We start from the raw sequence: 17505 nt of genomic DNA on the forward strand, positions 1-17505 counted from the left end.
CATTAGGACACCTAATTTTTGGGCGATATTTATTCTTTTCTACTTGAAAATCTAATACTAGCGTCTTAGCTCAATCAAAAATTCAATGTCGCAATAGATAGCACGGTGGTTTTTTTCGGTTTCAACGTAAACTTTTTTTGCTTTGTGAAAGACGCTTGTACGGTAGTAAGATATACATTTTTCTACAGATTTTCAGGTAGAACAGAAAAAAAAACAAGAAAAAATGTTAACTTCGGCTGTACCGAAGCTATAATACACAAATACAAAAGATTTCTTACCAGAACTTTTATTGGTCAGTTTGTATGCCAGCTATATGCTATAGTGACACGAGCTGAACAGTTTCTTCGGCGATTACACCATTGCCAAAAACTCATACCAAATTTGATGAAGATATCTTGTCAAATGAAAAAGTTTTCCATACAATCACTTGATTCCGATAGTTCAGTTTGTATGGCAGCTGTATGCTATGGTGGTCTGATATGGGCCGTTGCGATAAATGAATAGCATTTTGATGAGAAAAGAACGGGTGCAAAATGTAGATCGACGAGCGGTTTCTGACGTTTCCTTTTGGGTGTTACAAACATCGTGGCAAACTTAATATACCCTGTTCAGGATATAAATATCACTTAAAAATGTAGAATTCTACCACACACATATGTTATCTTAGCACTATACATATAGCTGTCATGAAGCTCATTCAGGCATATCTAATTAAATTATCTGATGGAAATTGGCAATTAGCTGTTGTTCTTTCATTAAAGTATGCAGTTGACATGAATGGGTGAACTTGCGCACAGGTAACAGAATATCCACTGAGGTCATAAAACTTTATAGTACTCAATTTGTGTCGCAACATCCACAGCTTAGATAGGCACAATAATTCTTTAAGATACAAAAATTTTTTATGGTAAAGTTCAGTTAAATACACTGTTATTTAGTTACTAAACGAAGTATCTTGCAATCCGAGCAAATTTTTTTAATCTTGAATCATTTCTCCTAGTATTTGCATAGTAAGTAATTGAGATAGATATATTCTTATATATAAAAAAATAGTTAGGTTGGTGAAGCAAATCGATTCCACGACTTTTGTCAGACTTTCCTAAAAAACTTAAGCTGTCTTATACAATCTCGAAGATATATTCAATTTGCTACCCTCAGCTTGCAAACTAAATTTGTGTGGTAATAACCATTATAACAGAAAAAAGCAAATTCCTCCTTATTTAACTTTGATTATTCAATTATTCATCTCTCCTTTTAAACAACTTTTTTATAACAATAAATTGATTATACTAATATGTGTAAGCAGCATATATGCAAATTAATTTAATATATAAGGTGTGTGTCTTAGATAAGCAAAATTAATTGTGCCTAAATGGAGGCCAACTTTTATGTATTATATAGACTAACTATGTATTAAGAAAAATTATAAATATAACTATTTAATTTAAAAAAAAATTATTAAAATAGCTTATATTTTTCAAAACTAAAAGGAAGCTTAATACATGCACCTAGGAAGAAAAAAGTAATACTTGTCATCAGTGAGATGTAATTGTGTAAAAGTATGTAAAAATAATAATAAATATATAATATATTCTTTAAGTATGTAAATAATATGTGTTTTATATACCCGCACTTTCCTTACTTACTACGAATTTGGCATTTTGCCTTCCGGGGCAGTGAACTGTCAGTGCACGTGGTTATGATATGTATATATGTATATGTGTTTAAATGCGTCTACATTTCCATGAATGTGTCTTTATTTCTACTCACGAAATAGACAAATTGAATTTTTCCATCACTATCGTCTGTCACAACTTCCAAAAAACCAAAAAAACTTTACGCGTAGGGAGTATCAAGTGCTATTATCACACATACATACGTTTGCGTGTATAAGAATAGTTCCGTTGTTTAGCTTTAATGCAAAAAGTAGGACACCAGCCTTGCAGCAGTGAAATTCTGGCGGATACAAATAATTTGGTTAAAGCCTCCGTCACAGGCGGAATAATAATACAAGATGGATTAGTAATACTTCAGCTATTTTTTCGCTAACAGCTTTTTCTCTTCCGAAATCTGATTTTTTGGCGTATATGTATTATATGTTTGTATGTGTGCACGTAAGCATGCTGGTAGGCATATATCTAAATCCCACTTCCTCACCAAAATTGTTGTTGGAATTTCCAAAATAAGTGTTGCAGAAATATTTTCACCCTAAAAGTGTCACTTTAGAAATGTCAACATTTTCGCTGCGGCCAAGTGTTGCGCATTTTATTGCCCCTACACGAAGCGATTGGGAATTGAATCACGAATATTTGGCTTTTGCCCGTAGGTGTCTTCTAAGTTGGCACTGCTTCTAAATACACTTCACTTTTTGGGCCCAAAAATAGTTATACCACATTCGTGCCTCATGTTTGCTTTACCGCGTGTGGAAATAAAATACACTGTTATGTGTGGCATACTTTTGGATCGTTAATAATATGCAAAGTTTTCGAAATATGCATTTGACAGGTTGGCAACAGGTTTGAATTTTTTCTGGCATAAATATTTTAGTGCAATATTTATGTATGTTAATGTTGTACGAAGTGTTTTACCCTGATGAGGGTATATTAAATTTGTCACGAAGTTTGTAACAATAAGAAGGAAACGCCGAAGACTTTAAAACGTAAATATGTATGTAAATGCTCAGTGTGACGAGCTCAGTCGATTTATCCGTTCTGTCTGTCTGTATATAGGCGAACTAGTCCCTAATTTTTTGAAATTTTGATCTGAAGTTTGACATACGTCCAGTGCTACCCAAGAAGCTGCTCATTTGTCGGAATCACTAACAGATATTGCTGCCATACAAACTGACGGATCAAAACTAAGTTCTTCTAAGGAGAACTTTTTTATTTGACAAAATATCTGTACGGAATTCGGCACTTCTTATTTTCCAAGGTAACGCCACAATATTCGCACAAATTGTTCGGGTCAGACCAGTATAGCATATAGCTGCTGTATAAACTGAGCGATCATAGTAGAAAAAAAGCCTTTTTTTCCCCTATTATGCTATAAGGAATGCAGCTCTGCAGGGCATTATAGCTTCGGAGCAATCGATATTAGTTGTTTTATATCTATAGTTTTTTTTTATATCATAAAAGATGGTTTACATTCCTAAGATATTAAAAACTCATATGCCAATTTTATCTCTGGCGCATACATCGACGTGGAATGTAAAAAGAAAAAATCATACCCCGTTATGAATAGCTCCGCCCTTCGTGCCAGTCTGCACGAGTGATTGCGTCAGAGCTTATTTAAATTGACACTTCCGCCCGCAAGCAAACAAATCACAACTAATTGCAACAAGCGATAGCCGTGGCCAATGCCAATCCATTGATAATTACAATAACGCAAACATATCGGCATGACTTTGTGATAATTATTGGCTGAATACGCATATATGTATATACTCTTTAGGTATATACGAGTAATCGCTATGCCACTTATCGCACTTGTGTTGTTTCGTATACGCCACCGGTGATTAAAATTCCCAATTGTCACAGCGTTGTCGGTGACGAAATGCGATGCCTATTCTATAGTTATACTAACGTACCCTAAGGCAATACACACGTGGCGACAGACATATCCGTTGGCGCATGTTCATTTATGGCCAAGCCAAAGGCACGTACTGTGTTATACATATCTACCCTATTTGCATGCGTGGATTAATGCATGTGCCACTGCATATTTTTAGGCGTTTATGCGCGCTATTATTGCGGACTAGTTAGTACATAGCTGTTATATTTTTTCGTGTCTCATATTGACACAATGATTAAAATGTTTATCAAATGTCAATTAAGCGCAACACTTACTCTACGCACATCATATTGCTTATCATTGTTCGCTCGATTTTCCACTGAACTCGCATTTTAGCTGAAAAACAAAGGCAAACACACTTAGTGATATTTCGCAAATTTAGCTCAAAACAATTTTATTCGATTTAAGTGTTTCATATTTGTATGTATGTGTCATTATAAGCTTTAATTGGTTATAAGTTGAGTTAATCAGTTTTACATTTGGTTATTATATAATCTCACGCTTATAACTAAGTGCACAACATACAGAATCTTTGCTTAAAGAGTTTAGTTTTCGAAAACTCGGTCACATATTCTCTCTCAGCTAACCATAAAAAATGCTGGTAAGTAATTTAGTTTGTTATTATCAAAGGCAGCCACCTACATCTGCAATACTACATACGTACTCTTCCCTGCTGCTAACCAGCCCGCTTATAATTATTCCCAAATACAACAAATTTAGTGAGTGTGCGTGTATTCGCGAAGTATTTGCGCATTTTCATATTCATCTATTAGAAATTGTTATCTAAGGGCTCCTCCTCCTCCTCTTCCTCGTAAATCGGTTGCTCTTCCTCTTCCACCATTTCTTCCTCCACAACTTCTTCCTCAACACGTTCGCCAATTATTATCTCCTCGGCCAGTTGATATAGTTCACGCATATCCTGTTGATTAAGTAAAAGTAAATGCATACATTTTTTCTTGTTGCTGTATTAATAGTTTTTGCTCACCGATGCTTTCTGTAGCATAAGTATCTTATCATCGTGATAGCGTAACTGCTCAAATTGCGCTTTGGAAATGAGATAACCACGCTCCACATCATACTCCATTTCTTCCTCTAACTCGGCTGCATGGCGTCGTTTCGATTGGCTTATAGTGCTGCCCTGTTCGTAGATCTCCGATTCAGTGGAAACATCAGAGGCGTCATCCAAATATTTCCGCCGTTGTCGCTCTTCCTTCTCACGCTCAGACATTTCTTTGGCCGCCTCTTTACTTATAGCCGGTTCGAAGATGCCTTCGGTTTCGGCTTGTATGATATCCTGTACATGCTTCTGTATGACAGCCTACAGGCAAAAGCGAAAATATATAATATAGTACCCTGTAATCTAAACTGCTTATAACCTGGCTGTAATATTATACTCACCGTCTTTTCCGCCAACTCCTTGGTGAGTTTAATATCTTTAGCAACAGGTTTTGGTTTGGCGCCCTCCTCTAATTCTTTGCATATACGTTGTTCGGCTTCGCGGAATTTTTTCCTTGAAATAAATAGTTTAATGAGATATTTTTACATCTCGTTAAGACTACTAAACAATGAAATTATCTACTTGTGAATTGAGTAATAAAAGAAAGCTAAGGAAGCATTGAGTTTGTCTGATTTTAAGACTCATCATAAACAATAATATGTAACATAATAACGTGTACTTGAAATATTGTTAGAAATATAAGATGCAGTGGGTTGGTTGTAATTTATAGTTGCCTTCGAGCAATATGAAAACAACAACAAAGTCATTTAAGTGATTTCAATACAAAAAAATATATGATGTCTCATTGGAAAATTTCTATTTTTATTATATTCCACGTTTTTACGAAGTTCATTAAACTCATGCCAGTTGTATGTTCGACTCACTACTTTTTAAAGTTTGTTAAATCGAAGGTAGCTGGCACTTGTTCGGCAAGAAATACTATTGAACGACATATTTTCGTACAATGGAGAGGCGATACTGAAGTTTTTTTCGTCAAAACCAATCGGGTGGTATAATAATATAAGTATGTATTATAAGAACTAAACATGTTCAATACGTATATCGGAGGAAAAGAGTGCAGGAACTAATTCTTAAATTTACTTTCTGATTTTTTTAATTATAATTTTATTATTGTGATCTATTTGGCACCCAAATATTGTTAAAAACTATTTTGATATACAGAGACTCACTCCAAAACAGTATTTTAATTTACTTTGTCCTGAATAATTGTTAAAAGTAAGGAATAAGGATAAAAACTAAAGAATTTTAAAGAAAATTTTATTGCGACTCTTGGGATTGTTCATAATCAGTACGACAAATTCACTTACCTGGCACGCACAATATTCAATATATCCAATTTATCCGATGTGAACGGTGTCGGCAAGCGCAACGAACGCTCCTTCATTTTGGCACGCTCTTCCTCCAGAAAGCGCTTGAGGTCCTGTTCACACTCGCGCCACTCTTCGTTGTCGATGCTGCAGAAATGAAAAAGTATTTTAAAACATTATGAATAATTGAATAGTTCAATGAACCAACTGCTAAAGTAGGTGAAACATATTCACAGCTAAATGAAATTATATGCACGTGTTATGAATGTATACATATAAAATAGCTAAGACGTCTAGTTTTTCATAGCCTAAGCTTAAAATGTGCTAAGATATAACTAGAATTATCGCCAACAGTAAGCAGGCTTTACGTTTACCCATTTAATCCCAGCAGCCAGCGTTAGAGACGCGCTAACACATGTATATTGGTAGCATTCCTTGTGAATGAGAATACTAGATATATATATGTATGTGTGGTCCTGTGTATTTTTCGTTCTTAAAGTATTGTATAAAATAAAAAGTAGGGGTGAATGCACGTTAAACCCAAAATGAGTGCTAGCAAATTAATTCAAAAAAGCTAAGTGTAAAAATCTGAGAATCCGAGCTGAATATGACACGAAAAAATGAAGCCTGCTTTTGGGCGTTGTAGCGAATTATGGCCTACATATACACATGCATATTTATAAGCCTGCTCTATTTGTTGTTCTTCATAATTTTGCTTTAAAATGATTTTAATGTTAACGACATTACAACTTGCTGGGTTAACGTTTAGCAAATAAAGTCTATGATGAGCATAGAATTGTGCTACACTAAGGCACGTAATTTATAATCAGAAGAAGAGTATATAATAAATTAGGTTTTTTCATATCGTATCATTTAACCGCTTACCATTTTAGCCTGCAAAGAAGAAAATTTTCAATTAACGCTTACAAGTTGACCTACCGCAATAAATCCATGCCTCGTTCAGCATCTTCGGACTTGTACTGTTCTTCAAGCTCATTTTGCTGCTTGTTGCGCCCCTTTATCTTTTCAACGCGCATTTGTTCTTCCTCCACATACTTTTGCCTTTCGCGTTCCCATTTCGAGCCTTGCGCTTTCAAACGTTCCGCATTACGCTCACGATTGGTTTTTAGCTTAAAGTACATATGTGGGAGTTTTATGTTTTTTTTTATTGACATAAGAAATTTGAAATATGTGTTATTTGTTTGATGTTATTTGTAATTCACCTTAGCACGCTCCTTTTGGATTTCTTTATTCGCAATTTTATTGACAACAAATATTGGATCATCGGCCAGTTCGGCGGGTATTTCGTTAGTTTTACCTTCGATGATTAAGAGACGCTCACGTTCCACCTCGCGAAGCTAGATATAATGAGAAATTAAAGAAATTGCGATTAATGTACAATATTTGTTGGCATAAATTTAAAAAATATTGATACAATAGTGTAAGATATAAGTTTTAATGTCATATTTTATCGATCTATATGCGTTTCAGTCTTTATCTTAATTTATTAATGTACTTTATTCATGTCATTAAATTAATTAATTAAGGTGCTATCTGAATGTCTGTTTTTGGGGCAATATACTGTGTTTATTTAGCTAAGCAAGTTACATATTTTATGGAAGTCGGTCTTCAGCTGATATATGAACATGTTGAACCTTGCTTGGAAAATATGATAAGTATATATATATATATATATAAGTTTACATAATCCTTCTCGAAAGCTAGACAATTTTTACACCTATATATAGGTATGACCGCAAATAACATATGCATATAACCACGGGCGAAACACAATATGACAGGTATTTTGTTGCATGACATCATTTCATATAACTGTCAAGCTGTCAGTTAACCAGAGCCGCAAATAATATTTATTAGATAATATATGTATAACCTAACATTGTGGTAATAACCATTTAGTGATTTGACAGCATTTATCTGCCAATAAAACCGCTACAAAATTGTAGGAAATATGTGGCTCAAGTGGTGAGTCATTTTAATTGGGTGTAATATACTTGAACTTTCTGAACTTTATAAATTTTATAAAATTATTTTCCGAATTTAAATTTTTTACTGATTTAGAAAAGATGTTTTAATTTTTAAGTGAAGTGAATAGTGATAGACACTTTTTTAATAGAATGGGGACGTTCCAAAATATTTCCTTTATACGTAATGGTGACTCAGATACGACTTATTATTTACGAATATAACCTATACTTTCATATGAAAAGCACATTTTGGAAGAACCAATTGCAGCTACACAACATTTTGTAAACTTAAAAACAATTTCGAAACTTTCTAAAACTTTTTCACTTTCAACTTTAGAATCGTACTTTGATTTGCTTCAACTATAAGGAAATTCTCTTTTTACATGTCATGTCAAAACTACATTTAAATCAATTGAGTTAAAATCCGGAGCGCCTAATCTGTTGGCTGAAGTTGCTTTAATGGGCTCTAGCCCGAAATGTGTCGCAGAAACAAATAAAATGCACACGCTGCTTGGCTACAAAAGTTCGTAGAAAATATGTTTAGCATTAAGTTTTGAAATTGCTAACATTTACAATACGAACTCATAATTGCTTTCGGGTGAAAAAGGACAATCTGAGTAAAAGGCTGCCATTTGTAAGATTTGTTGGACCATATTACGCTAATTTATCCGTCCATGTTATATTAGGCTGTTATGCGACAAAAATTTAATTAACCGCAAAATTTTATTTCATGCTTAATCGCTTGTGATTAACCTACATACATACATACATACATATATTCAACAACTCACCGCCCTTGCGTTTATGCGACGTTCCAGCTGTATGCGGCTTTCCTCTTCCAGTCGCTGGCGCAGCTCACTCATAAATTTGTGATCGGTTAGACGCACCACATTTGTGCCAATTAAACGCTCCAGGGCAGCACTTATACGTGGTAAATTGAAACTGTAAAGAAAGGAGTTATGATTTATAGCAGAAAGGAATTAAAAATTATAGCGAAAGAGAGCTCAATATGTTATATTGCTAAAGGGAGTTAAGAATTGTAACAAAGTATTTGATTATATAGTAAAAACGTTTAGTTAAATTTTTATATAACAAGCTGTTTAAAAATTGTATTTTTTTACTTTGCACTTACTCGCTGCTTTCTTCCTTCGCAGCAGCTACTTCGTATGACTTTTTCATAATATGTTCGGCAGCACTACACTGCTGCGTTCACATTGCAACTGTTTATGTGTCGCCGTTTTTGCGAATTTCTAATAGCTGTTGTCATGTTATGGAAACACCGAACAAATAAATAAATAAATAAAAAAGGAAAAAACGTTAACTTCGGTGGCATCGTGGCTATAATACCCTTCACAACTACAACAGATTCCATACAATAACATGATTTTGATCGGTCAGTTTGTATGGCAGTTATATATTCTTCGGAGATTGTATAGCTGTTTACGACAATTATCCATGTCAAGTTTCGTGAAGATATCACGTTAAATAAAAAAGTTTCCCATACAAGCATTTAATTGCGATCGTTCAGTTTGTATGGCAGCTATATAGTTATAGTTGATTTGCTATCGGTAGTTCCGACAAATGAACAACTTCTTTGGGACAAAAGTACGTGTATAAAATTTCAGAGCGATATCTCATAATATATATATATGATATAACGTACAGACATGGCTAATCGGCTCAGCGCGGCATGCTGATCATTTACTTGTATATACATATTTTTAGAGTCTCCGGCGCTTCTTTCTGGGTGGTAAAAACTTCGTAGCAAACTTAATGTAACATGTTTAGGGTATAAAGATTCGAAAAAATAAAATGCCTTGGCAGAATTCGGCGGTCGCTGGCTTTGGGTTACCCCCAAAAACTTTGTTTATGTGATGTGAATTTTCCGCGAATGTGCAAACTGACGCACACATCAATGGTGGTATATACAAACGTATTGACAAGGTTTTTTAAGTCCGTATGTGTGTACATTCTCAAAATAAATAACCCGGAAGTATTTTCGTTACTAGAATTTGGTAAGATTGCAGATAAGAAATGTAGACGCCTAGGTCTAATTTTGAATTGAATAAAAATCGGAGAAATTACGTGAAATAAACAAGTACATCTTTATACCAAAATATTAGAAAAAAATTTAAATATAAATCTTAATTAAATGTAATTCAATAAAAATATTTCTATTTTATTTTATAACAATTTTAAACATTGCCATTGTATATATTATAATAAAAGATTTTATATTCGATATTTGGAAACTGAATTTAAAAAGTAAACATTTTTAGCAATGCTAAAAATATGTATTACTAAAGCTGAGAACGTAGTGACTTAAATGACTGCTACGAGTTTTTTGTAAAGTGACTTTCTATCATAAAAAATTGCGAGAATATTTACATACGTACTTATATACAATAGATGTAGACAGATTAAATAAAAGAAAAGAAAGAAAAATGTGCTGTAATTTTTGGAATCTTTATGCATAAGCCGTTGGAAAATATTTTCTTAAAATCCAACCCATTTAATGAAGTACATTTGTTTGTAAAATTTATATGCGACTTACCAAACTTTGTTTTAAGCTCAATTCGGCTTGAGTTAAGTGTTAAGAAGCTTCATACTAAATATCAAAACTTCCCACACTGAGTGTTTATATGGTTCATTTAGGTTTAATTCCCGCACATTTGCCGCCTACTGGTTTCTTGAGCATTAGCCTGCTGTTACTTTTGCAATCCTTTATTTGCGCCATTAATATTAGGATTTAAGCGCCACAAAGTGACAACACAACTTAACAACGAATGACTAAAAGTCATGCCACAAACGGTAGATACCACAAATGTTTTGCCACAGCGAAAATCGCGTGGTACTTTTGACATTTGTCCTCATACTGGTTCATTTGTGTTTTCGCTTAAGTTTGTTTTATGCTTTTTGTTGAAAATCGTAAAATTCTAGTTTTGATATTGTGGAAATGAGGGCACTTTCGCTTTTATTACAATACTTAAAAACATAAGTTGAAGAGTAGATAGAGTTTCTCACGTTAGTAGTTATATACGGATCGCCATTTCATTTTTGATTTTGATAACGTTTGTTAACGTTGCGTTTAGAGTAAGCAAGAAACATTTAGATCAAACAATATTTTAGCAAGAGTTGCCAGCTTCTTAAACAACAAATGTTTGCTAATATACACATACCTGTAGTATCTATTTAACATAAAATATTGCGGTATAGGCACTTTCCCGAAATTGTCTAAGACAGTTTTAGATAGGTTGGAATCATTTAGTGGTTTTTTTTTGCCTTTTCAGCGGAAACACCATAGCAATTAAATTTTTTTTTACACCATCATAAAATTGATATGTTATTGCAACAAAGAAAACAAAAATATATTGTCGTGAGAAATTTAGATTAAAATTTAGCGTTCTTTTCCGATATTAAGTCAAAAAAAAGGTAAAAAGATAGAAAATTACAGTGTGTTTGTGGAATTAAAAGGTTAGGTAACAATTTTTGTAAAAGAATAATAAAATAATTTGAATTTTTCACATAAATTTTGAGGTTTGTGTTAATACAAGAGTTCTTGAGCTTTTTATTAGCTGCAACTCTGCCATTTATATTTTTTCCATAGGAGTTTTAGTTTTGCTGTAAATTGAGATAAATCGTTTTCAACACTTCTGTGGCACGGGAGGACTTTTTTCATATTTCCTTAGTTTATAGCTTTAAAAATAACATGCTACAATTTAAAATCGATATCTCAAATAGTTTTGAGTTACTTAAAGGGTAGCCGCTAATTTCAATTCAATCCGGTTTACCAGTTTATTTTTAATCGCGTTTTTCTCCAAACAACATTTTTCGAATTTGCTGCATTGATAACTAAAGACAAATTATCCGATCATCATGAATTTTTTTCTGCCTGTTCTGTATATAATTCTACATAGTACAATGACTTCATTGGTTTTTGATCTGATCAAAAATCTGAGTAAAAAAATTTGGGATAAAATTCAACTTTTTTATTATATTCTCGAAACATGTATAAATATGTACCGTGAAAATTTCAATCGATACAACAGTTTTTTTTTAATTTCTCAAAAGTCGTTTTTTTAGGGTGTCACACTAAGTGTGCACTTTATAAAATCAACCAATCCCCTCTCCTTCCTGATCACCCGTAAATTATTTTCATCCCATTATGATTTTGTTTTCACTTTTTTAGCATTTTCATAGGTTTCAGCTCTGGCCTATTAGCCGGGGTTTCAAGTATTTAAACATGTAAATAGCATGTGAATTAGTATGCACGAATAAATATATAAGTATACCTATATACTAAATTATGATATGCCGGCAGAAAATAATTATAATACCAGCGGCACAGGTTGAGCTTAATTCATTCAAAGAATTTATAACATACATATGTACTTGTATGCAAAAAGGCGCATATATACAAGTACATATGTGTAAATAAATATATAAATGTCTGCATTCTACCTTGACACTGACTTTCGCTTACAGTCGTTATGTTGAAGAAATAGTACGATTGTGAATGTGTAAGTAGGGTTGTGACTTTATTTGCAATGTCAACAATTTAGCATTGAAAATGCATTACTAGTGTGTTTGTATCTGTGTGCGGGTGTCACATTGCCAAAACTTGTTTACTGTTATCGCTTCTAATGCACTTACTCACGTCATAGTATCAGCATTTCAATTGGTTTTGAGGCCTAGTGTGAGTTTGTAACTAAAGCCGATTAAATGAATTTCCAAAATTGGTTAAACAGTATAGGGTGGGCAAATAAACGAACTTTTTAACCCAAAACGATTTTTTATCGATTTTTTCGATAAAATTGTACAATTAAACGTTTGCCGAAATTAACTATGATTTCGAGCATTGCAAAATGTTAAAGTTGATTTATTATTGCTGCAAAAATTATTCAGCAGTAATTGCTTTTTTTTTTGATTATGGAATTTTTGGCAAAAGTATATTAAGTTATAACTATTTTTTTCCAAAGGCTAGTTCTTTGTTTTTTTTTAAATAGAAATTCACAATAATTATAGCAAAATATAGTTTTTAAGAAAAATATGAAGTCTTTATCAACACAATCTGAAGTATTTTTTTACGCTTTAACTTTATTTTACTTAAAATATTTTCTATGTTTTCACTTAAAGCTATCGAAGCATTTAATTTTGTGTCGTAATTCGGTCGTTTCATGTGTTTAAGAGCACGTCCACAGTATTTTATGACATGGAGTGGAGAAATCCGTACATTTGCCGAATACTATTAGTACTTGTAAGTATGTCGTTTAAAGTTTCTTTTATGTTCTTGTAAATAAGTACGCCTGTATGCCTACTAACTTTACTTTGTGCAATTGATTTATTGGTTGCCATATTTTATTAGCCATGTTTCTTGTTCGTGACCCACAACCGTAAAATTTGAAGGGTTCGAGTGCTTAATGATAGATACTAGCACATGTGTAAGTCTATGCTGTGACTATCGCAGCCGAAAGGGTTGATGGTAGTATGTTATTTTGGAAATAAATATACGAATTGACTTTGATGTCAGTAGTGGGTTTTACTATTGCCGGCTAAATTTAAAAATTGATTACAAAAAGCTTTGTAGGTATGTCTAAACTTCTTCAACGCCATTCGTAAACTTAAACAAAGGTTTTGAAAAAGTACTGGTCCGTATTAAATGTAAATACGATTCAATATATGATTCGATGATTTCACCTTGGAACTTCTAGCTTGACTGTTCAGCTTTTGGAAGACTAAGGTTAAAAAACAGAACCGGTCGTCTTAGCTGAGTTGTGAAGGACTCAAGTCAGGCCTCATCTTCATATTAAGACTCTAGTCTCGTTTTCATAATTAGAACTAAGTCTACTCGATCTTTAAAATTCTTCTAAATGACAATAAATCTAGTTATTATACGAATATAATCTTCTGATCCAGAAATCAGCCGCCAAATAAATTCAAAAATTTAGGTTCTTCTTCGTTTACACTAGTTATTCTTGACATATAAAAGCTTTTAAGGAATGCAAGTTATTTCTTAAAGACAAGAAATAGATTTAGCGTTTCTGTATAGTATTTACAGCAGGGGCTTTGGCGTCATACATTAGATTTACTAGCTGAGATACAAAATTTATAAACAAACGCTTTAATCTTCTCTTAACCGATACAAATCGGTTTTGGATTAATTCATCTTAGCGAGTCATCAATTCCACATCCAATCGAAAAATATGTTTGAACGTCAAGCATTTATCAAAAGATCTGTTATCTGCGATGATGAAAGCAAATAAATTTAAATTTCCAATACTGTATACTAGAATGTATGTATCGAACAACCCTACCCGCTGTAGGTATGAGAGTACGCAGAAAGGGCATCGGCAGCTTAAAATCATAGCGTGTTGCTGATTGCTCGGCTGATTGATTTATTTAGACAGCATGCCAAATATCAGCCATTAACAGCAGACTACATAGAATTCTACCTGTTCGCAATGTCAATACAAGTAGCGGCGCCTGATAGTAGGCTTCGAATATGCAAGACATAAAAATCTGTATGAGTGGCTCACAAGCTGTCGGTCTGGAAATCCAATAACAGAATGAGCGTGACAAACGAATTGATTTTTAATATCACCCGTAAACGCAGTTTATCATGCAGTGATGTTTCTGCTTATTTATTGCTTGTAAAAGTTGTAAGGTGTGTGTTGGGGCGTTACATGGAGGCGTGAATGATTGCGCAAATGAGTTGCTTCGTTTATTTCGCTTGATAAAAGGTGTTGTTAATAGCAAAACTTTTAACCGCCCTTTTTACACTCGAAGTTCTACAAGATTATTTTTGCCTTGTGTGTGTCAAGCAAATGGTGGAACCGATGATTTAGGTGTTTGTGTTGGAAACTTTTTAGCAAAATGCTTCTAAGTATAAGGTAAAAGTATTATATAAGGAAACAAAAACAGCTTATTTATTTAATTTTAAAATAAGTTATCAAAGTATGATATATATATAATATATAGAACGTTTATATCCAGTGGCAACACTTGAGGTCACTAAACTCAGTCGAATAGTTTTTCTGTGTTATTAATACCTTAGATTTATAAATGTTACTCCCATACGTCTAATGTAAAAAGTTATTATGTTTTTTTGAAAGTCTCTTGAATCTTCTTGTAGACTAAAAGCATTTTGAATGGATAATATTTGCTATTCGAGCTCTCTGCTGTTAAAGCACTGTAAGTTTGATAAAGTTGACTTGATAAAAGTGTATAAAAAATATAAATCTGATCTGATCCGATCTAAGCATTATGTTCCAAAATTGTAGCGTTGCATTGGCAAATAATCGATGCCGAATTTTGTGAAGATATCTTGTTAAATAAATAAATCAATTTGTATGGCGGCTTTATCTTATATTGGAATGCAGTTACATGACTCAGTACATTAGCTGATCATTTACGATTGGGTCGTTTACTAAGTAATTTCGTTTAATGTTGAGCTTATTGAATTTTTTTACAGCCAACTTCACACTTATTCGCTTTACCGTTATATATTTGAACAGCTGATATGATAAGGCTTGTTTGTAAAAGGTTTTCATAAATATTTGGAATAGTTTTTGTTTGGTGTCCTATCGAAGATGGAAGATCTACAACTTCATTTTCGGCATATTTGACTGTTTTACTATCAAAAGGGTAAAATGCAGTTCAAGAAAGGCGAAAATTATATAATGTATATAGAGAAGATGTGCCAAAGATCGAACGCCAAAACGGGGTGTGGTAATTACTATGGGTATCCAGCCATATTTGAGCTACCATACTCAATCCCTACTCCTCTGTCCGCGTCGAAAACCCTGTGTGACTTGAGCAATTTTTGAGTGAGAAGAGGTAACTAACACGTGTGGAATCCATGGTCCTAGCTAAGTGAGATAAGGTTGAAATGTTTGCCCACTAGGTGCGGCTACAAGCTGTCGTCTGTCTTACAGCAAGCGGCTTACTACAATATATAAACAGGAATCAATGAAACTTTCTCCTCAGCTGGAGTTGTGTCGCAGGGTATAGGACCCGCCACGTAAAAATGTTACTCCAATAAAAGTATACTCTGGTTAAGCCATATCATTGGCATGGAAGATGATGCTTCAACGAAAAACTCCTTCGATTCGAGACCCATTAGTAGACAACGGAAGCAGGCGCGGCTTTTTGTGTAGAAGAAAATTTGTGTAGAAGAAAAAGTGATGGCTGACACTGTAAAGATATCAATGGAACATGTAAGACATACATTTAAGATTATTTAGGCACTGCGTAAAGTGATCGACAGAGTCCACCGTGTCTCAAATCAAGTGAAAACAAAGTTGAAATTGCTTGTATGGAGTTTCGAATTGCTTATGCATTCACATATTCTCCGGATATGTCCCTAACGACCTTTTACTAAGCTGTAACTGGCTATTTATTTAAAAATAAATGACTGTGAGCTTTTAAAAGATATTACGATTTTTCTGGTTTTAAATAGTTTAATAAAAGAAAATAGTTAAATGAATACTAATAATATATAAATCTAATAATAATAATTGGTAATTAGAAGTTTTTCTCAATCGACCTTGTCTGTATTAACTCTAAAATTTTTTTTAAATTTAAAGTTTTGCTTACTTTGAAGCATAAATAAAGTTTATATTAGCTACATAACACTGTTACCTTGGTGCTGGCTCCAATGTGCACTGCACATAATCTGACAAATACGTGGCGCCCTCGCCATCGCCCACCGGTGTGGCTAATCGCTGCTCCTCCTTCCGCGAAATGCTGCCCGAGCTGGGCTTGTCCAACAAATATCCCTGTTTCTTTTTACCGGTCCTTACACTGCTCCTGCGCCTACCACTACTACTACTGCAATTGCTACCACCACCTTGTTTAGTGTACCTTTGTTGCTGCATGCCGAGGTGAGCAATTAAAACTTTCAGCTTCTAGAGTTTGTAGCGTGTCATGTAGTAAGTTTGCATTACACACAGTTTTTCACTCTTTTGTTGCACTATCATTGCACTGGATAATAATTGTAGAGGATAAAGAGAGGACTTTTGCTGTGTATACTTTGGTATTTATATATTTTTAATAACCAAATTATGGCATTTTGATTGGCGGCCGAAGTGTGGCACAAGTACAAAGCCGCCGAATGCAGTTAAGCCAGTCTTCAAAGCACACCAACAACACGCGTGACATACATATAAATATTCACACTTTATTGTTGTTGTTTTGTTTTTGTTTTTGTTTTTGCTTTCGTTGGAATTCTCGGATTGCTGACTTTTGTGAAACGGTCTAAGTTGTTAATGACACACGACTGACACGTTGCGCCAGTCACTGTCATACGAGTAGCTGCGTTGGCAGTTAGCTAAATGAGATCGTTATGTCGCTATAAAAATAAAACAAACAAGTAAGGAAAAGCTAAGTTCGGGTGCCACCAAAAATGTCATACTCTTGCAACTTGCAAGGATCAAATCCGGCGGAATTCCTTCAATTAATTAATTTTATAAGTATATAACTAATACAATGACCGAGATGTTGAGCATTGGGTTTGTTACGAACAACATTATATGAGGCGTATGTGGGTTTGGGTAATTTGTAGACCAATATCACACATTTTCGGCTGTAAACTATAGTATGTCCAAAATTATCCTTTCAGTTA

General features: G+C 33.8%; 1 protein-coding gene across 5 annotated transcripts in view; it reads right to left on the bottom strand.

The window, feature by feature from the left end:
- Positions 1-3933: 3933 nt before the first annotated feature.
- The window catches only part of LOC106615265 (golgin subfamily A member 6-like protein 22), a 33735-nt gene continuing 20163 nt past the window's right edge, over positions 3934-17505 (bottom strand). For 3 of the 5 annotated variants that reach the window (XM_070107474.1, XM_014231404.3, XM_070107472.1), the window contains 7 exons: positions 8675-8825; positions 7119-7253; positions 6835-7025; positions 5896-6042; positions 4969-5080; positions 4556-4888; positions 3934-4489 (listed from right to left, as the gene is read on the bottom strand). In XM_070107474.1, the coding sequence (XP_069963575.1) occupies positions 4340-4489; positions 4556-4888; positions 4969-5080; positions 5896-6042; positions 6835-7025; positions 7119-7253; positions 8675-8825 (1219 nt within the window). In that variant the 3' untranslated portion in view covers positions 3934-4339. Of the gene's footprint in view, positions 4490-4555; positions 4889-4968; positions 5081-5895; positions 6043-6834; positions 7026-7118; positions 7254-8674; positions 8826-16523; positions 16789-17505 lie in introns of those variants that run through there. The other 2 variants (XR_011395662.1, XM_070107473.1) reach the window with 2 other exon arrangements.

This window comes from Bactrocera oleae, chromosome 3 (assembly GCF_042242935.1).
Source record: "Bactrocera oleae isolate idBacOlea1 chromosome 3, idBacOlea1, whole genome shotgun sequence".
NCBI classification, from domain to species: Eukaryota; Metazoa; Arthropoda; class Insecta; order Diptera; family Tephritidae; genus Bactrocera; species Bactrocera oleae.